This window comes from Pecten maximus, chromosome 4, assembly GCF_902652985.1.
Source record: "Pecten maximus chromosome 4, xPecMax1.1, whole genome shotgun sequence".
Taxonomy (NCBI): domain Eukaryota; kingdom Metazoa; phylum Mollusca; class Bivalvia; order Pectinida; family Pectinidae; genus Pecten; species Pecten maximus.
In genome coordinates, this window is record NC_047018.1 from 44,743,663 (window position 1) to 44,768,066 (window position 24,404).

The window sequence follows — 24,404 nt, forward strand, 5'->3', positions numbered from 1 at the left end:
ATGTATATAGTGTTATATAAAGTTAGTTAATGTTTTGAAGAGTGAAAGAAAAAGAGAAAAGATCAGTCTTTCATTTGACTGATATAGATCATTCAATTGTGACCTTTGATTGATGGTGTAGAACGACTTTGACCTTTGATTGATGGTGTAGAATGACTTTGACCTTTCACTGATGGTGTAGAATGACTTTGACCTTTGACTGAAGGTGTAGAACGACTTTGACCTTTGATTGATGGTGTAGAATTACTTTGACCTTTGACTGAAGGTGTAGAACGACTTTGACTGATGGTGTAGAATGACTTTGACCTTTCACTGATTGTGTAGAATGACTTTGACCTTTGATTGATGGTGTAGAATGACTTTGACCTTTGACTGATAGTGTAGAACGACTGACATTCCACTGATAGTGTTGATCCACTTTGACCTGGTGTAGAATGACTTGATCTTATGCCACTATTGAATTAACAAAATGTGTTCATCAGGCGAACCAGATATGTACACAAATTGAGAATGAAACAAAAACCAACACATTATAGACATTTTCATCACTTTACTGACCAGCAGAAATTCTCATAATTTCAATTAAGAAAAATATTTTCTCTATTATTTGTAGGTTCAATTAACACCAGAAAGATGTTCTGGTTCTGGGATAAAATCATGAATGAATATTACAGTATTATCCATTGCTATTCCACTACCCCCGGTATGTCGGAAATTGTCCTTTTCCACACAGAATCTATTCCACTCAGCCACTACTAAGAAAAGGTTCCTTTGCCCGTATTTCTCAGGAACATATAGTACCGAGTGATTAACAGGTTTATCCAGACAGTTTGCATGCACCCTTCAAAATCATTTTTCTATCAAATCACCCAAACTGTTCACATTCTGAAATCATAGTATAACCATCTTGTCCTGTGTTTCTGTCCTTGTCACTAATTACACTTTGTTTGAATGTTTTGTGCCCTTCTGGGGCTTCTTTATACAAAGTGTCCCTGTCTTGGGCCTCTACAGACAAACTATTCCTGTTCTGGGCCTCTTCAGACAATCTTTTCTTGTCTTCGGCCTCTTCAGACAAACTGTCCCTGTCTTGGGCCCCTGTAGACAAGCTGTCTCTATGTTTGGTCCATTTTTCGTCCCCATCTTCTCCTGATCTCTGATTCCAGTTTGTATCGAGTATCAACTCCCCGTAGTATGCTGTGATAGTCTTCAGTTTGTTGTTGAGGAGATTCTGTTCTACCTCTACATGACCCCCAGGACCTGCCAAAGCTGTCAGCTGAAAACATAGTAAGTAAATATTTGTCAAAATCAACAAATAGTGACAATTTTCTGTAATGAACAGAACTTAGCCCAAAAATCATTTTGTCTTCCTGTCCCTGCTTTGACTCTAAACTAATGAATTCCACAAAATACTGATTGAACGAACAAATACCAGCCACAAAATTTTATCAGTGTTAATTGTACAAATATGTTATTTTCACTCACCTGCTCAAAATCAGAATTTCTCGGGACAAAAAAGGCAATGTTATTTGTTATCTTCTGAGAAACCTCAAATATGTCGGAAGTATGACTGTTAAGGAAAACCAATCGGAGAAAAACCTCAAATTAAATAAACACATTTTTCCCACTGGACCTGTATTACTCCATGGGCCTCGGAAAGTTGTTTAAAGATTTTGTCTGCTGAAAAAGTAATATATTTGAATTGAAACCATTAAAACAGTCTTAATTAAGAGTGTGTGTTGAATATTTTATGAAATATAATTAAAACTTGAAGTTCCCTTTGTCTTTCTATTAAATAATCATAAAGGATATGCTTTAAGTTCCATCATGGTCTCTAGATCAAAGACGTCTGCGTTGAGGTAGTCTGGTCCGCCCCAGGGAGGACTGAGGAACACAACGTCCGCCCTAAGTTGTGGCGCCACCTTCAGGAAGTCTCCAGTTATGAATTCTATTCTGTCCTCCACCCCGTACACAGAAGCATTGTGTCGTGCACAGGCAATCTTTTCAGGGTCTATGTCGACGGCGATAACTAAAATCAACATTTAAATTTCAAGCTAAAAATATCCTGCCATAAAATTCGAGAAATTTGACAACCACAATAGATATTTTTCTCTTTCTTGGGAAACAATTGAAAATACTTTACCAAAAAATACATAGAGAGTCCGGTAACAAAAAGAAATATTTAACCCCTGGGAGTGATCATCGATTATAGTCTATGTCTAGCCCCTGTGCTAACATTCAATAAAATAGCATTTGTTGGTGGGCTGAGTAACTGAATTTGTTGACATTGGTAATTATTTACTGCATTAGATATGGGTGGGCTTATTACCAGGCATAAGCTTATATGGTATGGTTTTATAAATAGATTTTTAGATAAACATTTTGTACCTCTTTCACATGTAAAAGCAAATTGGATGGCGTTTCCTCCAGCACCACAAAAGGCATCAACGATGACATCACAACGGCACCTATCAGCGATATGCTCGGCAATTTTTTCTGGGGTGACAGAAAACCAACCCTCTACAAAATACAATAAGAACAAAAATTGTAAACAAGCTAAATTAACCAGATACCAAAATTATAAATACACATATATGTGTAATATATATGAAAAAATTCTTATTCTCTGTTTATATATACAAAATGTATATACATATCAAACTCTCTATTGGATATACCTCAAAGAAATCAAATAATAGAAAACTTAAAATTTAAGAAAATAGTTTTTAATTTTAATCAATTTTAACAAGTTCAACTGTGTATGCCCTGGTATAATATAAGTAGACTTGTAAATACCTCGATCTAACTTGATGCCTTCATCAAAGCGTGTAAACAGTCGGTAGCGCTGTGCCCAATACTTTCTTAGTTCCGGGTCACTTTCTATCTCCTCTGGAATTGGAGGTTGTTTTTTCTTCTTTTTCCGTCTTTTTTTCTCCTTTGTAACACTTATCACAGATTTTGTCTCATTTGGAAGATGATTATTATCAACAGATGATTCCAAATTCAGAAAATCCTTTTCATTTTCCTCATTTTCCTCATCTGAGGACACGGACACATCTGACCAATCAACATCTTCTATTCCATTTGCTGTGGCAAAATCAGCAGCAAAATGAAACTCTGTATTCTCATTGGTTGTTGCAGTAGTGTTATCAGTCTCTACTGAAGATGATGGATCATCCTGATTGCATTTATCTAGAAACGTCTTCACTTTGTTTAACTTTTTACTTCTGGACCCTCTCAGCTCACGTCCATCACTATCAAATCTAATATGGACAGGTTTTTTACCCAAGTTCAAGTCAGACTTTCTGTGTTTGGATTTATACGACACACAACCTTCTGTAATCCGTGGCTTTTTAGCTACTCTAAAATAAATATAAAATGATTAACAAGAGGCCCAGGGGCCTTAACGGTCATCTGACTCTAAATTAAAACCCTTATATAATTGTAGTATGCATTCTCTGTAGCAAGTATATAGTGGCACTGTTGGCCATGGTGGCCATCTTGCATTTCTGACTGACCCAATAAATAATAACACTTGGTCTGGACCATCTATGGATAATTTCTGGTAAGTAAGAGCTGAATCCCACCGGTGGAATTTGAGAAGAAGTTTAAAATAGGTGTTGTTCAGGAAAACCATGATTGCGCAATCATGTTACAAAATGGCCACCATTGCTGCCATGTCAAAGTTTTTACGAGGCCAATTTCCAGCTCAATGGCACCAGTGGAACTGGAGAAGAAGTTTAAAATGTGTTTTTTAAGATAGCAGATATGGCGGCCATCTTGGATTTCAGACCAATCTGAAAAATAACAACACTTGGTCGGGATCATCTCAGGAACATTTCAGGCAAGTTTCAGCCCAATAGCACTGGTGGAACTTGAGAAGAAGTTTAAAATGTGTTTTTGAAGATTGAAAAATAACAACACTTGGTCGGGATCATCTCAGGAACATTTCAGGCAAGTTTCAGCCCAATAGCACTGGTGGAACTTGAGAAGAAGTTTAAAATGTGTTTTTGAAGATGGTGGTTATGGTGGCCATCTTGGATTTCGGACCGACCTGAAAAATAACAACACTTGGTTGGGATCAAATCAGGATCATTTCAGGCAAGTTTCAGCTCAATAGCACTGGTGGTACTTGAGAAGAAGTTTAAAATGTGTTTTTCAAGATGGCGGTTATGGAGGCCATCTTGGATTTCGGACCGACCCGAAAAATAACAACACTTGGTCGGGATCATCTCAGGAACATTTCAGGCAAGTTTCAGCCCAATAGCACTGGTGGAACTTGAGAAGAAGTTTGAAATGTGTTTTTCAAGATGGCGGCTATGGCGGCCATCTTGGATTTCGGACCGACCCGAAAAATAACAACACTTGGTCACAAACATATCAGGATAATTTCAGGCAAGTTTCAGCTCAATAGCACTGGTGGAACTTGAGAAGAAGTTTAAAATGTGTTTTTCAAGATGGCGGCTATGGCGGCCATCTTGGATTTCGGACCGACCCGAAAAATAACAACACTTGGTCACAAACATATCAGGATAATTTCAGGCAAGTTTCAGCTCAATAGCACTGGTGGAACTTGAGAAGAAGTTTAAAATGTGTTTTTCAGGATGGCGGCTATGGCGGCCATCTTGGATTTCGGACCGACCCGAAAAATAACAACAATTGGTCGGGATCATCTCAGGATCATTTCTGGCAAGTTTCAGCCCAACAGCACTGGTGGAAGTTGAGAAGAAGTTTAAAATGTGTTTTTCAAGATGGCGGCTATGGCGGCCATCTTGGATTTCGGACCGACCCGAAATAATAACAACACTTGGTCACAATCATATCAGGGTCATTTCAGGCAAGTTTCAGCTCAATAGCACTGGTGGAACTTGAGAAGAAGTTTAAAATGTGTTTTTCAAGATGGCTGCTATGGCGGCCATCTTGGATTTCGGACTGACCCAAAAAATAACAACACTTGGTCGGGATCATCTCAGGATCATTTCTGGCAAGTTTCAGCCCAACAGCACTGGTGGAACTTGAGAAGAAGTTTAAAATGTGTTTTTCAAGATGGCGGCTATGGCGGCCATCTTGGATTTCGGACCGACCCGAAAAATAACAACACTTCGTCGGGATCATCTCAGGATCATTTCTGGCAAGTTTCAGCCCAACAACACTGGTGGAACTTGAGAAGAAGTTTAAAATGTGTTTTCAAAATGGCGGCTATGGCGGCCATCTTGGATTTCGGACTGACCCGAAAAATAACAACACTTGGTCAGGACCATCTCAGGATCATCTCAGGCAAGTTTCAGCTTAATCCCACTTGTGGAACTTGAGAAGAAGATTGAAATGTGAAAAGTTTACGCACGGCGGACGGCGGACGGCGCACGACGACGGACGAAGCATGATGACTATAGGTCATCCTGACCCTTCGGGTCAGATGACCTAAAAATGCTGTGATTATGACTGAAAATCATATTTTAATAATATCTAAAGAAAATTTAATAGCAATATATTTTTTCAGAATGTCAGAATGGATGCCATGGAGACAATTTTATTGTTGTATATGTCCAAAATTTCAGTTAATCCTTAGACAGTCAACAACAACTCTAAAGCGAAAGTTGCGCTTCAATATGACCATCCATTCAGGAGAAGTAGTAATAACAAGATTTTCAAGGTGGTTTATTACCAACACAGGGGTAGAGATAACAGGGTGACCAAGACAGTAGCTGTTAGGATGGCTGACTCATACTCTCTCATCAATGTCAGCTAACCAACTTTCCTCCCCCTCAAGTTCCGAGTGATACTGTTACTTTATTAAATATGTGTTGGAACACAAAAGTACTGAAAAACTTAATCAAACAGAATCTAAGTCAAGTTACTAAGTTTGCCAAATTTTTACTAGAAAATAATGATACCAAAAAAAAAAAAAATCGACAATAATGCATGATAATCAAAACAGATCATATTTGGGGGCACAACTACATTAAGTCAAAGTGAAACCCACAAAGCTTGCAAAATGTTGACAGCAAAATATTTAAACCAAATGAACAGCTGGACAAAATCCTGTCGACAAGACGAACAAACAAACCGATTCCAGGATACCAAGAGTAAAGTTGTTGTGGGGGATGTAAAAACAGGGGTTTATGATTTGCTTATTTTACCATAGCCGCTATATATACATACGTTTCTGATGTATCTGCCTCCAGCACTGAAAACCCCATGTTTCGGAGTTGATCCTGTACTGTACTGTCTTCATTCAAGGGTTCATCCTCATCCATCTCGTGGCTACAACACAAAGTTTTCCTGTCTATCAAAATTAGAGTGGTAAAAACAGGACACAAATTTACGGATAAAGACTACAAAAAGTCACATGTTGTAAAGACTACGAAAAGTCACATGTTGTAAAGACTACGAAAAGTCACACACGTTGTAAAGACTACGAAAAGTCACATGTTGTAAAGACTACAAATAGTCACATGTTGTAAAGACTACAAAAAGTCACATGGCTACAACACTTTGGTCAAATTGCTAAAAGAGGTCAAGTAGCTGTGAAACAAAGGTCAAAGTTCACATTTATAACAACATCAATCCAATTAAGGGACAGCAAACTAGTTTTACCATTATCATGTTGTTAGTAAGACAGAAAAGCCTCCTAATAGCTCTCAATCTTACTTAAGTTGGAAATTTACTGGCATGGACACTGACCTGCTGGTAAGACGAACAGGACGATCGTCTGGAGGGTCGTCATCGCCGCCACATGACCCTGACCCCTGACCTGTAGACATCTGACCTCTAACTCTGCTGGGGGTTCCTGACTCTGAAAAGATCAAAGGGCCAAAGGCCCTCAGAAATGTCAAGGTCTGAGGTCATAAAATAAGAAATTTAAAATTGAATTTGATAGTCAGACAGCTACATTTGTATCAGATGAAATGTCTTAATCTGTTCCTATTCTATGCTGTATGTATTCAAGATTACATGTATATACTGTATAACATATTAATTTGCTGACAACTTTCCAATAGCTGAGTACACAGTAGTTCTTTCCGTGACCTATTTCTTTAATGTTTGTGGAAGATTATTGATATACTTCTGAATCAGTAAAGCTGCTTGTAAACTTTGAAAAAAAAATCGGTCTATTAACAGTTACAACAAGAGATAAAATCCAAGATGTATACAGCCTAAGTTTTTTATTTATAAGATGTTAATTAGGCCTAGCAAACATCTATTTTATAACCCTAGTAGCATCGAGAATGTAGCTATTTTAACTCCGATAGAAAATTGCGGTCGTGACGAGACATACATGTATATAGGCCTAGAGTCAGTCACGGATCATAATCGTTAGATTCTTTTCAAATAAACAAATAATAATCTTATTTAATAAAATCCTAATGAAAAACAGCAATCATTGCCAATGTATTTTGTTACAACTTGCCTTCAATTCCTGTTGATATTTCTTGCATATTCTAACGACATACAAATAAATATGAAACTGCAAACGGTCGCTGGTTTAGTTACATTAGACGTTAGATAACCATCATTTTGGCTGATTAGTGATGATCACGTGATTAGTCACGTTGAAGTTATCCCGTGGAATGTTTGGCTGCAAAGCTATTTATAGAATTGTAAACATTTGACTACGTTGGTTTTAGGCTTATATAAAATGTTCCTGCATATGAACTTAGGATAAAAAAATGTGTCTTAAGACATATGGATAGTTTCTCTGTGGACGCATGTAAATTTCCACAAAGATCAAACTGAATTTCTTTACTTTCGTTTTCAAGGCAGGATCGAGACAGAACTACGTAATCCTACGCCAACAAAATTGCAATATACTGATGAGTAAAATGTTTATATTTATAATCTAAAATATCCTTAAACACCAAACATTCATATTTCATTTTAAATAATTGCAGTAAACACGGAAACCATCAGTTAAATCGTGTCAATAATTGCTGTTAAAATAAGAACTATATTAGGCTGTGGATATATATTATTTGTATTACAGAAAAGAGGAAAGAGAAGTTGTTAGCTGGAAACAAAAGTGTGACTAACAAAATTTGTCCACCACGACTAAAACGACAGGTGCCAAAGGCAACCTGACGTTAACAATCTCTGTTGAGGACTTGCTTCATGCATGATGCTGGTCAAGTAGTACAAATCGAACTTATGAAAAATGGCTATGGTTAAAAAATCATAAATAATCCTTATAATCACAAATGGCAGTGATTAATATAAAGAAGAAATGTTAGGATCAATTCAAATGTAATCTTTTACATACAGGATGGAAATAACTAAAACATGAACTTAACAGTAAATTGTAAAATTAATATGAACTTAAACTTGTTAATTTTATATAATGGAGGGACAGAATTCAACATTAATTTTAAACTGTTTATTTTTAATACAGGAGGGAAACAAAATCTGACAAGAACTTCACATATTGATTATCAATATACTCACTACCACTAGTGTCCTGACCAGCTGAGCTTGTTTTGTTTTTTCTCCTTCTTCCAGCACCTCCTCCATCCACCAACTCCTCCTCCTCCTCCTGCTCTTCCCCATTCTCTCCAACTGAAATAACACACTCTCTGTTGTCCTTGGATCTTTCCTTACCTTGAGAATATTCTGGATGTATAACTTGCACACTGTTCTGTTCAGTGTTATCAAAACCTTTGAAATCATGCACTATTTCACCTTTTGCGTCTGTAGTGATATTAGCACTCTGACAACTGTTGCTGAGGGCTGTATTGCCATGGATACCATCACTATGGGTTGAGTCACCCTGACAATGGTTGCTAAGGCTTGTATCGCCATGGATACCATCACTTTGGATTGAATTACCATCACTTTGGATCGAATCACCCTGACAACGGTTGCTAAGGATTGTGCTGCCATGGATACCATCACTATGGGTTGTGTCACCCTGACAACGGTTGCTAAGGATTGAATCGCCATGGGTACCATCACTATGGATTGAATCACCCTGGAAACTGTTGCTGGATGGATTGTTGCACTGTGTATCCAGATTCGTCTGTGTGGTATGGATATTGTTGTTCAGACTGAGTCGGTCAAACTCAGTTGAGAACTGGTTGTAAAAATACCAGTAAGTCTCGGTATAGTGGTCATTCCACATTTCCTGCCATTCCACCTCGTAATCCTCCTCATTATCCATATGGTCATCCTCACACTGACCACTGGCCTCTAACTGACCACTCGGACCAGAGGCATAGGAATGCATCATGTGTACAATCTCTGTCCTTTCATTAGACATGTTGTCCTCCTCAGCATCAGAAACTTCGTCCTGCTGATGTGACTGAGTGGTTGTCTGTTGTTGACCCTCCACACGACCTTTCAGCGTGTGTTCTATGGCTTGATTGAAGGACGTTTGAAACTGGTTTAAAGTCAACCTTTTAAAGTGGTCATCACATTGACTTGAGATACTATCAGGTTTTGCTTCTGGTTTGTTTGTTTCATCAACATTTAGTGTCTCTTTGCTTTGTATTGTATTGCTGTGGTTCCAATCTTTTACACATTGACCAATTTTGACCTCTGAACCATGTTCTGTGTTAACCTCTGAACTTTGACTTGGACTTAAACTGACCTCCTTGCAAGTCTTAGTAAGAGTCTTGGTGTCTTTTGCACTATTATCAATCCTAGAATCTTTAACTGTGTCTTCAATCTCGGAATCCTCATTTGTAAATTTGACCTCTGAACTCTCTTCAAATTTGATGACCTCTGAATTTTCCTTTAAGACTTTGACCTCTGAACCCTCCTGTATGTTATTTACCTCTGAATCCTCCACTGAATTGTTAACCTTTAAACCTTCCCCAAAGTTGTTGACCTCTGCCTGATTGACCCCTGACCCCTCCTCTGTGTTGACTTCCACCTCTGTGGTGTGAGGCACACCCTGGGAGACTCCATAGTCCATCTGCTCTGGGTATTTGTTGATCCAGCCCTGCCACACCAAGTACTCCCCATACTGGCCCCAGTAGCCTTGCCAGGCCCCCTCTAGGTCGAGCTGACGGAATTCCATGACACTTTCTGGGGCAAGCTGAGGGAAATCTACCAATACCTCACTAGAATCTTCATCCTTCATTTGTTCCTTTTTCTTCCTTTTCTTCTTCTTTTTGTGACCATGGGATTTCTTTTTCTTTGACTAATATTAACAGAACAGAAATGGTAATTACATAATGACTGGCTTTATTAAATCTACCACAAATCCATATGGCTGCTGAATTTTCAAAGGTCACAAAATTCACAAAATCAGTTTGATTTTTCTGAAGACATTTTATTTTAATTCATTTTTCGGCATAGCCGTATTATATTCTTTTGGCCCCGGATATGACGTGACAGGTGGCGTTACTGGTCAAGATGAAGTATGTGATTGGTCAATGTAGAGGTAAATGCAGATATTGCAGTTAAAAACGAAACAAAGTTAAGATTGAATGCAAGCTGAATAAGTGGATGTATCTTTTCAAATGACACATTAATAAATTGTATTCCTGATTCAAATGCAGTCTTATTATCACCAAAAATGATTCAAACAGATATAATTTTGTTATCCGTGCTGGCGTGCTGAAACGCATTAGTTCGTTGATTTATTTCACCAGCAGTTTTACATTATAACCACCAGCATTGAAACTATGCTGTTCATTTTTTTAAAGATATTTCTTGTTTATCTTTAATCCTATTCTACATTGTGATATTCATACCCGATTATGAATTACCTTTCCTGTGACTGGGACATTTCCACTGACAAATGATACTGGCAGACCCATCATCTTCATCAGCTTGTCATCTCCTGTTTCTTTTTCTCCATCTTCCTCTAATTCCTTCTCTCCATCATCTTCCCCTTCCTCTACCACACTCTACAAGGACAATTAAACAAAAACTAAAAACATGCTCATTCTTATGTGAAGTTACATTGATGCAAAGAATGTATATGAATTCCAACTAAAAATGACTGTAATCTTCCATGGAATATCATTTATATACTAACAAGGGTTGAATGAAAATCAATGTAAAATTTAAATTAAACTTTGATCGAATATCTCATGTTTTTAAAAATCCAATTGTTTTAAATTGTTTAAAAAAAGTTTATATTTAAGTATACATGTACAAATGTATGAAAGTTTTCTAAAAATATATTGTCTTGTCTAAAAAATGAATGAACTAAACAAATTTCCTTTTTCAACAAAGAGCAGTTTATTATTATTATTATTATTTTTAAGTATTTGAAACAATTTGCAAGGATGAACAAGAGACCCAGCAGACCTGTATCTTTCACCTGTGCATTCAACTTTCAAGCAATCATTGACTATACGACTCTGACAGTTCTTAAGGGAGACAACTACCTCTATTTATATCCCAATTCCCCCCCCTCTTAGAGGATTTGGATTTTGTATGTGGACTAACAATTGAAGGACAGGGATGCAGACAACTCCATACATGTTTTTCTAACAAGACAATACAGTGTCTGTGAGTTATAGTCCCCTACTGAATGTAGACCAAAGTCAAAGGTCAAAATGTAGGTCAAAGTGACCTAATTTTGAAACAAAACACACTGCCAGTAACAAGTAGTGTAGGAGTAATGTGGGAGTTTCAGTACAGTTAAAGTGCCCCCCCCCCCCCCCACCCCACCAGGTTCCAGTGAGGGACTAATAAAAGCTTACCTCATCTGTTTCAGTGCCAGATGTGTCAGCGTCTCCTGACCAAGTCACCATACCCTGCTTAACAAGTTCACCATCACTGGAAATAAACATGATTGAAATTAAAACATAACAAAGTAAAATGCTTGATTTGATACCTGATTTTTATTTTACAGATAAGATTGGAGAAGATGGCACCACCATTCTACCTCACTCCAGTAAGTGGTTACACCTCTTCAAACCCAGCAATTGTACATTTGTATAATGTTTATCAAGAGGGATGTTTATTAACAGTCCCTTGGGAGTGAGACAGGTTGTCGGGTATGACACAAGGACTACCGATGAGTCCCTAGGGAGTGAGACAGGTTGTCTGGCACGACGCAGGGACTATGTCCTTTGGGAGTGATGCAGGTTGTCGGGTTTGACACAATGACTACCGGTGATCATGAGTCAATAGGGAGTGAGACAGGTTGTCGGGTTTGACACAGGGACTACCGTTGAGTCCCTAGGGAGTGAGACAGGTTGTCTGGCATGACACAGGGACTAAATCCTTGGGGAATGAGACAGGTTGTCAGGTTTGACATGACTACCGGTGATCATGAGTCAATAGGGAGCGAGACAGGTCGTTTGGCATAACGTAGGCACTATGTTATTTGGGAGTGAGACAGGTCTTCAGGTTTGACACAACGACTACCAGTGAGTCAATAGGGAGTGAGACAGGTCGTTCGGCATGACACAGGGACTATGTCCTTTGGGAGTGAGACAGGTTGTTGGGTATGACACAGGGACTACCGTTGAGTCCCTAGGAAGTGGGACAGGTTGTTTGGCATGACGCAGGGACTATGTCCTTTGGGAGTAATGCAGGTTGTCGGGTTTGACACAATGACTACCGGTGATCATGAGTCAATAGGGAGTGAGACAGGTCGTTCGGGATTACACAGGGACTATGTCCTTTGGGAGATGCAGGTTGTCGGGTTTGACACAGGGACTCCCGTTGAGTCCCTAGGGAGTGAGACAGGTTGTCGGGTTTGACACAGGGACTCCCGTTGAGTCCCTAGGGAGTGATGCAGGTTGTCAGGTATGACACAATGACTACCGGTAAGTCAATAGGGAGTGAGACAGGTTGTTATGGCGCAGGGACTAAATTCTTTGGGAGTGATGCAGTTTGTCAGGGAATGACTTAAACCGATTACCAGAGGTAAAAACAACTGGGTATAGTTGATTTACATTCTCACAGCTGTAGAAGACTACATGTAAAATCTGGCCAAATCACCATGTTTGGTCCGACTATCAGTCACCCCTTAGGAAAGCAATCCCTCCATTTGAAGAATACTGATAAATTCTAACACTCAAGAATGCTTTCAACAAAACATTGTTGTTACCTGAATATGACCGACTGAAACCATATCTATAGTACAGTTGTACTGGTAGTTTCGGATAATTACCTAGAAGCAATATACAGTGTATTTACTAGTATATCCAAATTGTTATAAATACAATGTATTTTCCCTTCATCCAGAACATCTCCGCCCACACCATTTTTCGATTTCAATCTCTACTGTCATTGGGCATAATGAGTCAAATAGTGAATTAATTACTGTTCCACATTATAAATGTATGTTGTTGAAGGATAGACAATTTAAAGACAAGTAAATAATGTTGCACAATGTGATTTCGGTTGCAATGAACTGAAAAAATAATGTCTCACCGAATGAAAGCCCTAGTGCAATGACACATGACGTTACTTTTCTCCAATGTCAGATGAACCTCAGCCAGGTGTCGCCATCGATGACACATCTGCAACAAATAGGTCTATAAATTATCAACATTGAACATCAAACAGGTTTACATACATACACACTTGTACAGAAATCATTTCTGGCTATAAACTGATTTGGATTTTTTCACAAGTAAACCAACAAATAAAAGTTTTTTTATGTAGACAAGAGTGAAGCCTATCAACATCCATTTGGCATTGGTGGTTGTGCCGCAGGAGGTGTCAGTGAGGGGTGGGGGTTGAGTGGTTGCGTCACTGGTGGTGTCACTGAGATGTTGGGATGGAGAGGTTGTGCTGCAGGAGGTGTCAGTGAGGGGTGGGGTTGAGTGTTTGTGTCATTGGCAGTGTTCGAAAGTTAAGGTGGTCCGATGGCCAGAGGCTATAGAAAACCTGGTCGGTCTATGTTAAATTTAAAAATGTTGGCCCCATTGGCTATGAAAAGTTGGGAGTCCTGACATACATTACAATTCATGTAAACAACATTCCAATATTTTCTGATCATATGAAATCAGATCTTACAATAGTTTTTTTTACCCATAACAGCGTGTTATTACTGTATGATGCAAGCATTTGCGTGACAGTTATGCTACTTTCAACAATATGTTTACAAAATGGGTCTATGGAAAAATGACTTGGGCTATGGGATTTCAATTTTCTGTAGACATATTGTCTAAGGAATTTCATATATACTTTCATACACTGCATTGGTGGTGTCACTGAGGGTTGGAGGTGGTGAGGTTGTGCCGCTGGCGGTGTCACTGAGTGGGGGTGTCAGTGAGGGGTGGTGCCACTGGAGGTGTCTGAGGAAGCGGGGATGTCAGTGAGGGGTGGGGGTTGAGTGGTTGCGTCACTGAGATGTTGGGATGGAGAGGTTGTGCTGCAGGAGGTGTCAGTGAGGGGTGGGGTTGAGTGTTTGTATCATTGATGGTGTCACTGAGGGTTGGAGGTGGTGAGGTTGTGCCGCTGGCGGTGTCAGTGAGTGGGGGTGTCAGTGAGTGGGGGTGTCAGTGAGGGGTGGGGAACAAGTGGTGGTGTCACTGGATACAGAAGAGTAGTTCAGAGAAGGCTTTACTTCGACCTTGTCTTCAGTGAACATTTAGCACCATTACTCTACTCCACTACGTCACCCAGCATCCAGGTTAGCTAACATGTAAAAGCTATATTTGTAGAGACACATCTAGCAGCAAACCAGTCAGCTCCATATGTATGGTACATGTTAGAACGAATATTCATACCCTGCCTACACTGCTCTCCGGCAGGCGACGCCATCTGTCAGAAATTGTCCGTCCGTCGTCCAGAGCTACAATGTACGTTATCGCAGCTAGGTACATGTATGAAGCGTGAAAGAAGAGGTGGTTTACGGTTGTAATTCCCCATAATAATTAATTATAAGTAAGTATCCCTAATCAGGATCCATGCAAATGAAAACGAAGCAAAACAAAATCAGATTATTATGATTAGGTGAATCCCCTGGCCCCAGACACCTGCAGACGGTCGACAATTTGACGGAAATATATCTCGAGTTAGTCAATACGTGGAAACATTCATCAAAACATGACACAAAACTTTGATCTTAGCCAAAAGGTTGAGACTACATCTAACACACATGTCTAACATGATCTAGTGCAAGAGAAAACGCGGGATAGGCCTAGTGTACAAGCCGAATCTGCGCGATCAGCGCATTGGTGATAAAGATTGATCGTCATGGCTTTTCGTCTTTACCTTTTCTTTACCGTCACCTTCTGCTGTTCTGAGTGGAAATGACTCGCGGACATAAACCATACACATACACGTGAGTGGCAACGAGGGAAAACGAATTCAGTATTATTGCACTTATTTACCTTCGTATCAAAAGAGTTCCAAATGCGGGAGGCACCCGTTATTGAATTGAGAGGCACCGACAGGGGTTTATGTGAACAGGGCCGTTTTCGTTTTTGCGGTCCAACAGTTGGCCGGTGTTGTTCGTTTAAGAAATAACGACGAACCTGGTGATTTGATATTGTTTTCAGACGAGCCTTGACAAAGGCCTGTATTACCATATGCAGGTCCGTCAAGATATATATTTGAAATATAACTTTTAAAAACTGACGAACTGGTTTAATTGTCCGCATTAAACGAATAAAAGATGCATATGTGATCGAGATACGTAATTTTTAAAAGAAATTTAATTATAATTGTAAATTTTTATTGAGTTTATAATCATGTTTGAATGTAAGAATGTTGATACATCTCGATGATATGACTTTTAAAAAAATTAAGAGACAACTAAGTACAATATATGTATGCTGCATTTAAAAAAGTTTGACATTTTGACAAGGTCTTTTTAGTTTAAATGTCGTTTCTATAGTTTGAATGATGCCATTTTCTTTGTTTTAAGGTTGCCGTTTCTCTAGTTTAAGGACGCCGTTTCCTTTGTTTTAAGGTCGCCGTTTCTCCCAAGTTTGGAGGGACTGCGTTTGACTATAGTTTGAATATCAATTTCCGTTTCTCTAGTTTTAAGGATGTCGCTTCCTTAATTTGTTTGAAGGTTGTCGTTTCTCCGGTTCGAATGCTGCCGTTTCCTTTATTTGAAGGTTGCCGTTTCTCGCAAGTTTGGTGGGACTTCTTTTGACTAGTTTGAATGATGCCGTTTCTCCTGCCTGAATGGTGCCGTTTCCTTTAATTTGAAGGTTCCCGTTTCTCCCACAGGGGCTTGGCACGATTTTCCAAATGATGGTCCATATATATATGTATTATAGTGACACTATAATACATATATATATGGACCATCATTTGGAAAATCGTGCCAAGCCCCTGTGGTTTCTCCAGTTTAAATGATGCCGTTTCCCTTTATTTAAAAATTGTCGTTTCTCGCAAGTTTGAAGAGACTTCGTTGGCTAGTTTGAAGTTTGCCATTTCGGACAACGGACGGTTTGACGGTGTTGTTCGTTTATGAAATGAAGACGGACCTGATGATTTTATATTGTTTTCTGACGAGCCTTGACAAATACTTCCAAGGCCTGTATTAACATTTGCAGGCCCGTCAAGATATGTGTTCCTCCAGTTTCTCTAAAACTTTGTAGATTTTGCTATGACATGAAATTGTACTTTCTCTGTCGATTTTGATTAGGAAATTAATATCGCGTTTCAATATTTGTATTAACTTGATAAAATAATTCATTTCTTTTGGTTATGGGGCGGGCTATATATTATTTATTTTCCCGCCCCGCGATACTATTGTTTCTATTTCCATAAAGATCAAATGGTCAAAGTTTCCTTTTTTTTACGGTTTAAAGAAATTATTTCTCTCTTTGGAAAGATGTCTAATTTCTAGTTTGAAGAAAAATATCTTTAAATTAGTATGCCATATCTAGACTATTCTGAAATACAGATTCTCTAGTTTGAAGAGAACCATTTATCTAGATTGAAGGATGCCGTTTCTCCAGTTTGAAGGATGCCATTTCTTTTTGTCTGAAAGTTAATATTTCTCAAGTTTGAAATAGGTCGCTTCTCTAGTATGAAGGATGCCGTTCATTTAATCTGAAGGAATCAATTTTCAAGCTTGAAAGATGTCAATTGGCAAGTCTATAAGGTTGTCGTTTCCCTAATTTGAAGTCTACATTTTCTCTTAGTTTGAAGGACGTATATAATTTCTCTTGTTTGTTGCCGTTTCTAGTTTGTTGTCGTTTCTCTAGTTTGCCAGTTTCTCTAATTTGAAGGATGTCGTTTCTCTAGTTTGTTGCCGTTTTCCTAGTTTGAAGAATATCGTTTCTCTAGTTTTCTACCGTTTCTCTTGTTTTTCTACCGTTTCTCTAGTTAGCTACCATTTCTCTAGTTTGCTACCGTTTCTCTAATTAGAAGGATGTCGTTTCTCTAGTTTGTTGCCATTTCTCTAGTTTGAAGGATATCGTTTCTTTAGTTTGCTACAGTTTCTCTAATTTGAAGGATGTCGTTTCTCTAGTTTGTTTCCGTTTCTCCAGTTTAAAGGATGTCGTTTATCTAGTTTGTTGCTGTTTCTCTAATTTGAAGGATGTCGTTTCTCTACTTTGCTACCGCTTCTCTAATTAGAAGGATGTCGTTTCTCTAGTTTTCTACCGTTTCTCTAATTTGAAGGATGTCGTTTCTCTAGTTTGCTACCGTTTCTCTAGTTTGTTGCCATTTCTCTAGTTTGAAGGATGTCGTTTCTCTAGTTTGCTACAGTTTCTCTAATTTGAAGGATGTCTTTTCTCTAGTTTGTTTCCGTTTCTCCAGTTTAAAGGATGTCGTTTATCTAGATTGTTGCTGTTTCTCTAATTTGAAGGATGTCGTTTCTCTAGTTTGCTACCGTTTCTCTAATTTGAAGGATGTCGTTTCTCTAGTTTTCTACCGTTTCTCTAATTTAAAGGATGTCGTTTCTCTAGTTTGTTTCCGTTTCTCCAGTTTGTTTCCGTTTCTCCAGTTTAAAGGATGTCGTTTATCTAGATTGTTGCTGTTTCTCTAATTTGAAGGATGTCGTTTCTCTAGTTTGCTACCGTTTCTCTAATTAGAAGGATGTCGTTTCTCTAGTTTTCTACCGTTTCTCTAGTTTGAAGGATGTCGTTTCTCTAGTTTGTTTCCGTTTCTCCAGTTTGTTTCCGTTTCTCCAGTTTAAAGGATTCTTTTATCTAGATTGTTGCCGTTTCTCAAGTTTGAAGAAGTCGTTTCACTAGTTTGCTACCGCTTCTCTAATTAGAAGGATGTCGTTTCTCTAGTTTTCTACCGTTTCTCTAATTTGAAGGATGTCGTTTCTCTAGTTTGCTACCGTTTCTCTTATTTAAAGGATGTCGTTTCTCTAGTTTGCTACAGTTTCTCTAATTTGAAGGATGTCGCTTCTATAGTTTGTTTCCGTTTCTCCAGTTTGAAGGATGTCATTTATCTAGTTTGTTGCTGTTTCTCTAATTTGAAGGATGTCGTTCTTCTAGTTTGAAGGATGTCGTTTCTCTAGTTGTTGCCGTTTCTCTAGTTTGAAAATGTCGTTTCTCTAGTTTGCTACCGTTTTTGTAATTAGAAGGATGTCGTTTCTCTAGTTTTCTACCGTTTCTCTAATTTGAAGGATGTCGTTTCTCTAGTTTGGTACCGTTCTCCAGTTTGAATCATGTCGTTTCTCTAGTTTGTTGCCGTTTCTCTAGTATGAAGAATATCGTTTCTCAAGTTTTCTATCGTTTCTTAAGTTTTCTACCGTTTCTCTAATTTGAAGGATGTCGTTTCTCTAGTTTGCTACCGATTCTCTCGTTTTTCTACCGTTTCTCTAGTTTGAAGAATTTCGTTTCTCCAACATGCTACCGTTTCTCTAATTTGAAGGATGTCGTTTCTATAGTTTTCTACCGTTTCTCTAGGTTGAAGGATGTCGTTTCTCTAGTTTGTTTCCGTTTCTCCAGTTTGTTTCCGTTTCTCCAGTTTAAAGGATGTCTTTTATCTAGATTGTTGCCGTTTCTCAAGTTTGAAGAAGTCGTTTCACTAGTTTGCTACCGCTTCTCTAATTAGAAGGATGTCGTTTCTCTAGTTTTCTACCGTTTCTCTAATTTGAAGGATGTCGTTTCTCTAGTTTGCTACCGTTTCTCCTATTTAAAGGATGTCGTTTCTCTAGTTTGCTACAGTTTCTCTAATTTGAAGGATGTCGCTTCTCTAGTTTGTTTCCGTTTCTCCAGTTTGAAGGATGTCATTTATCTAGTTTGTTGCTGTTTCTCTAATTTGAAGGATGTCGTTTCTCTAGTTTGAATGATGTCGTTTCTCTAGTTGTTGCCGTTTCTCTAGTTTGAAAATGTCGTTTCTCTAGTTTGCTACCGTTTCTCTAATTAGAAGGATGTCGTTTCTCTAGTTTTCTACCGTTTCTCTAATTTGAAGGATGTCGTTTCTCTAGTTTGCTACCGTTCTCCAGTTTGAAGCATGTCGTTTCTCTAGTTTGTTGCCGTTTCTCTAGTATGAAGAATATCGTTTCTCAAGTTTTCTATCGTTTCTTAAGTTTTCTACCGTTTCTCTAATTTGAAGGATGTCGTTTCTCTAGTTTGCTTCCGATTCTCTCGTTTTTCTACCGTTTCTCTAGTTTGAAGAATTTCGTTTTCCAACATGCTACCGTTTCTCTAATTTGAAGGATGTCGTTTCTCTAGTTTTCTACCGTTTCTCTAGTTTGTTGCCATTTCTCTAGTTTGAAGGATATCGTTTTTTTTTAGTTTGCTACAGTTTCTCTAATTTGAAGGATGTCGTTTATCTAGTTTGTTGCCGTTTCTCTAGTTTTAATGATGTCGTTTCTCTAGTTTGTTGCCATTTCTCTAGTTTGAAGGATATCGTTTTTTAGTTTGCTACAGTTTCTCTAATTTGAAGGATGTCGTTTATCTAGTTTGTTGCCGTTTCTCCAGTTTGAAGGATGTCATTTATCTAGTTTGTTGCTGTTTCTCTAATTTGAAGGATGTCGTCTCTAGTTTGTTGCCGTTTGTCTGATTTGAAGGATGTCGTTTTTTTAGTTTGCTACAGTTTCTCTAATTTGAAGGATGTCGTTTCTCTAGTTTGTTGCAGTTTCTCCAGTTTGAAGGATGTTGTTTCTCTAGTTTGCTACCATTTCTCTAGTTTGAATGATGTCGTTTCTCTAGTGTGTTGCCATTTCTCTAGTTTGAAGGATATTGTTTCTTTAGTTTGCTACAGTTTCTCTAATTTGAAGGATGTCGTTTCTTTAGTTTGTTGCTGTTTCTCTAATTTGAAGGATGTTGTTTCTCTAGTTTGCTATAGTTTCTCTATTTTGAAGGATGTCGTTTCTCTAGTTTGCTATAGTTTCTCTATTTTGAAGGATGTCGTTTCTCGAGTTTATTGCTGTTTCTCCAGTGTGAAGGATGTCGTTTCTCTAGTTTGTTGCTGTTTTTCTAGTTTGAGGGATGTCGTTTCTCTTGTTCTTTCTCAAGCTTTGAAGAGAATGTATCTATAGTTTAGAGGGTACCCTTTCTTTGGTTTATATAGTTATAATGAACTGTTCTATTTTTGTCATCATGACATTCTGTATGAGGGATTCTACAACAATCTATACAGCCTTGCTCTGTATGAATAATACAAGCATATATTAAAACAATGAAAATATATTTCATATTTCATTTATTTATTTTATAAAATCATCAACATTTAATTAATCATTCATCAGGTTCATTGCGCATTATAACTGATATCCGTCTATCCTTGGGGACGGGGTGTCCATTGAAAACAGAGTTCTCATTTGATAACACTTCATGTGTGTAATTAAACCTCGCAGCATCTCTGTAGGACAAGAAAACAATCATTATGTATTGTATAACAGCAATAAAGAATTTTATTTTGTATAACAGAAAAAAAATCTCGATAAAATAACAATTTTTCCAGATTACCTCCCTTTGTTTTGTATACCAGCAGGACTGATATAGTTAACAGGTGACATAATTAACAAGCTTATTAACCACAAATCTAAAATATTTATGATGAAAGTGCAATAAAGTAAAGAGAAGTAACAATTGTGAAAAGCTACATAATTATTAATTAGTAATTAACATTCAGCTGATTGAGAGCACTTTTCATCTCACATAAGACCTGAGTGATATAATAACATTCAATACTGGATACCAGTAATATTTGAAGGGATTATTGGTGTTACAATCTTATAAAAATATCTTTGGTTTGGTTTATTTTGCTTAATGTCCTATTAACAGCCAGGGTCATTTAAGGACGTGCCAGGTTTGGAGGTGGAAGAAAGCCGTGGTACCCAGAGAAAATCCACTGGCCTATGGTCAGTACCTGGCAACGGCCCCACGTAGGTTTCGAACTTGCAACCCAGAGGTGGAGGGCTAGTGTTAAAGTGTCGGGACACCTTAACCACTTGGCCACCACGATAAAAATGTCCAAGATGGCGGACACATGAGGCATAAAAAAAGAGCTTTGTTTCCGGTAACCCTGCTCTCCCTATTTTTAACCCCTGACCCTGTAGTTTTTATTGACTAAAAAAAAAAAAAAAAAAAAAAAAATGAATCCGGTTCAGAAATCCAGATCTTATTTGAGAGATTTAGACAATACCAGTAATTCACTAGACACTTTACTTCATTTGACTGCAGATTTTAACATTCCAACATTTACCTTCTGATAATGATATTTAAAATCAAAGATGTACATAGGTCTTCATATAGATATGAATTGTACACTTACATGTTACATTATGCATATGTAACATCATATTCCAGTGTTTGATTAATCAAAGTTAAGATACGAAAGAAAAATTGAAAAAAAAAAAAAAAGTATTTCCAACCTATGTCCTACCTACCCTATTTTTTTTGGGCACGTTAGTAGAAACACAGCTTTTAAAAAAATAAAATTTTGCCTGACTTTATTTTATTGATAACTAATAATCATTATCTAAGACTGTGTTATTGTCTTACTTCATTATGTAGAGAGATCGTCTGTCAAGAAGAATGTCTGCCCATCGCTGTTTATCTTTGTCGTGCACAAGTCGCATCACACAGGGCGACAGTAAACAAAGGCCTGCTATTGTACTGCCACAAAACTGCAAAACAACATCAGCTGGATTTTAAATATATATTTTAAATATATATCAGTTATTGAAAGAAGGGAGATGACTCTTGTGATGTAACATTTGATCGGGGTATCATCAGTTATTGACCATTACTTATAACCACTTATTCTTATAAGCATAAATTCTTATCCCACAGTCCATAATAATATATATACTTATAGCATGTGTAATGTAAACAAGGGTTAAAAAGTTGTACCAAGTCCCTGTGATTATAAGATAAATTTTCAGGAAATTATCTTTACATAATGTGTTCTAATTATGAAGAGCACATCATATAGTGGTAAGCATATTACAAAGATTATAATGATAAAATTCATTATACTTTCATTTCAACTCCAGATGATCAGATTTCACACTTAAAAACAAGATCAGTTGTGATGCTTAAATTAAGATAGAAGAAGAAAATGGAATTATACCCTAACAGCATCTATGTGTGGTTTTATGTGTCCGTCTTTGCTCAGATCTAGGATGTGGACATGAGCCAAGGGCTGTACAGCAGGGGGAAATGCTAAGTCCCCAACTCTCTTCAAGATAGCTTCATTGTTCTTAGTCCATTTCTTCCTCTCTGTCTCTCTGTATCCTTGGATAGCCTGACAATTTAGATACAGTTATAATTTTAAAACACTTTGCACTGTTCTGCAGTTTATAATTTTTCATATACCCCGGTATATGTATATGTAGTAATAGACAGATTACAACTTATCCATAATCAATCATAATCTTATATGAATTCTGATTTATTTTGCAGATTAAACAAGAGGCCCAGAGGGCCTGTATTGCTCACCTGGATTTCATGAGATATGAAACAAGAATGATGATTAAGTATATTTGTCACTGGTATTACTATGTCAGTATATCATAGGCATTTTATGGGGGTACGTGAGTTTTTTATGCCAAAAAATGCATTAATCCATAAAATGAAATTGACTTTTGGTGCAACCCCATAGGGATGCTACCACACAAATGTGAGTGATGTTCATTGCTTAGTTTCAGAAAAAAAGAGATGTTTAAACCAATTGACCCCTTTTGACCCTGCCTTCTGCAACCCGGGGGTCAGTTCCTTCCTTTATAAAATTTTGAATCCCTACCCAAAAGGATACTACCAGTCAAATATGAGCTGTTTCAGAGAAGTTGTTCATATCAATTTAGTCAAATTGACCCCTTTTGGCCCCACCCCTCAGCCCCCAGGGGGTCGGCCCCGTCATTTGTACAATTTTGAATCCCCACCCCATAGTAATGCTACCAGGTAAATAATACTAAATATGAGCAATATCCATTGCTCAGTTTCAGAGAAGAAGTCGTTTTTATCAATATAGCCGAATTGACCACATTTGGTCCTGCCCCTCAAGCCCCTGGGGGGTCAGCACCATCATTTGTACAATTTTGAATCCCCACCCAATAGTGATGGTACCAGGCAAATATGAGCAAGCTGCAATATCCACTGCTCAGTTTCAGAGTAGAAGTCGTTTATATCAATATAGCCCAATAGACCACATTTGGCCCCAACCCTCAGGTCCCTGGGGGGTCAGCCCCATCATTTGTACAATTTTGAATCCCCACCCAATAGTGATGCTACCAGGCAAATATGAGCGATATCCATTGCTTCGTTTCAGAGAAGAAGTCTTTTATATCAATAGAGCCAAATTGACCCCTTTTGGCCCCGCCCCTCAGGACCCACCATTTGTACAATTTTGAGTCCCCACCCCATAGGGATGCTTCTGACCAAATTTGGTCATATTCTGATCTGTGGTTATGAAGAAGAAGTCAAATATTTAAATTTCGTGTTTTTGAGACCGATGAAGAGGATCTTGTTTGAACCTGTATCGGAAAATAAACTTAACTTAATAAGGCCAGGGGAAAATTGAGTATAAATTTACTTCACTTGCATATACATAGATAATGCTGCAACACCGCTCTTTAAATTCTTTAATACTTACACCGTCCCAATGATCATATTCATACCGAAGTCGTTTCATGTAAGGCTCAATTTCATTGAATAACTGTTCTTCTTCGTCTGGTGATATGAAGTTTTTGTACACATGCATAGAAGGTTCAAGCTCTAACGCAGTTTGTGGGTCGGTTGTAGTCATGAAAGAAACTGCATCACCAAGAGTATGTTCGTTTGACGCATTATCACAAGATGTAGTATAGTGCCGAAAGCTGTCATTCAGCAGTGAATTTGACAATGTACATGATGACAAGCACGTACACACATGTTGACTTGATCTAAGAGTATTTCTTGATGACAGGCATTTCTTTGACACAGTTTTGATTTGTGATGTTGATGGGTGCCGACATTTAAGTCGTGTCACTGTGAGCGTCCGCAATGATCTCACAAATCCAGATGTTCGACACGACATACTTATAAATCCTTCAAGTCTTGTTTCGTTTTGACACCGAAGTCTTGATATGAAAAACGCTTGGAATATTACACTAAAATGTATTTAAAAGCAAACATTTATCTGAC

At 37.9% G+C, this 24,404-nt stretch overlaps 2 protein-coding genes across 2 annotated transcripts; both read right to left on the reverse strand.

Annotated features, from left to right (window-relative positions):
- Nucleotides 1–535: 535 nt before the first annotated feature.
- Nucleotides 536–15,265, reverse strand: LOC117326211 (trimethylguanosine synthase-like). Its single transcript, XM_033882867.1, has 12 exons — nucleotides 15,124–15,265; nucleotides 13,333–13,421; nucleotides 11,649–11,724; nucleotides 10,704–10,844; nucleotides 8,437–10,132; nucleotides 6,682–6,793; nucleotides 6,160–6,261; nucleotides 2,794–3,359; nucleotides 2,386–2,517; nucleotides 1,810–2,026; nucleotides 1,483–1,561; nucleotides 536–1,273 (listed from the first exon to the last, which is right to left on the reverse strand). Exons 1-12 carry the CDS (start codon nucleotides 15,187–15,189, stop codon nucleotides 866–868), a joined length of 3,684 nt encoding a protein of 1,227 aa, XP_033738758.1. The 5' UTR covers nucleotides 15,190–15,265; the 3' UTR covers nucleotides 536–865.
- A 5,196-nt stretch (nucleotides 15,266–20,461) lies between these two features.
- LOC117326213 (alpha-ketoglutarate-dependent dioxygenase alkB homolog 7, mitochondrial-like) lies at nucleotides 20,462–24,352 on the reverse strand. Its single transcript, XM_033882870.1, has 4 exons — nucleotides 23,875–24,352; nucleotides 22,354–22,527; nucleotides 21,783–21,907; nucleotides 20,462–20,637 (listed from the first exon to the last, which is right to left on the reverse strand). The coding sequence occupies exons 1-4, from the start codon at nucleotides 24,295–24,297 to the stop codon at nucleotides 20,514–20,516; spliced, it is 846 nt and encodes a 281-aa protein (XP_033738761.1). The 5' UTR covers nucleotides 24,298–24,352; the 3' UTR covers nucleotides 20,462–20,513.
- Between the last annotated feature and the right edge of the window lie 52 nt (nucleotides 24,353–24,404).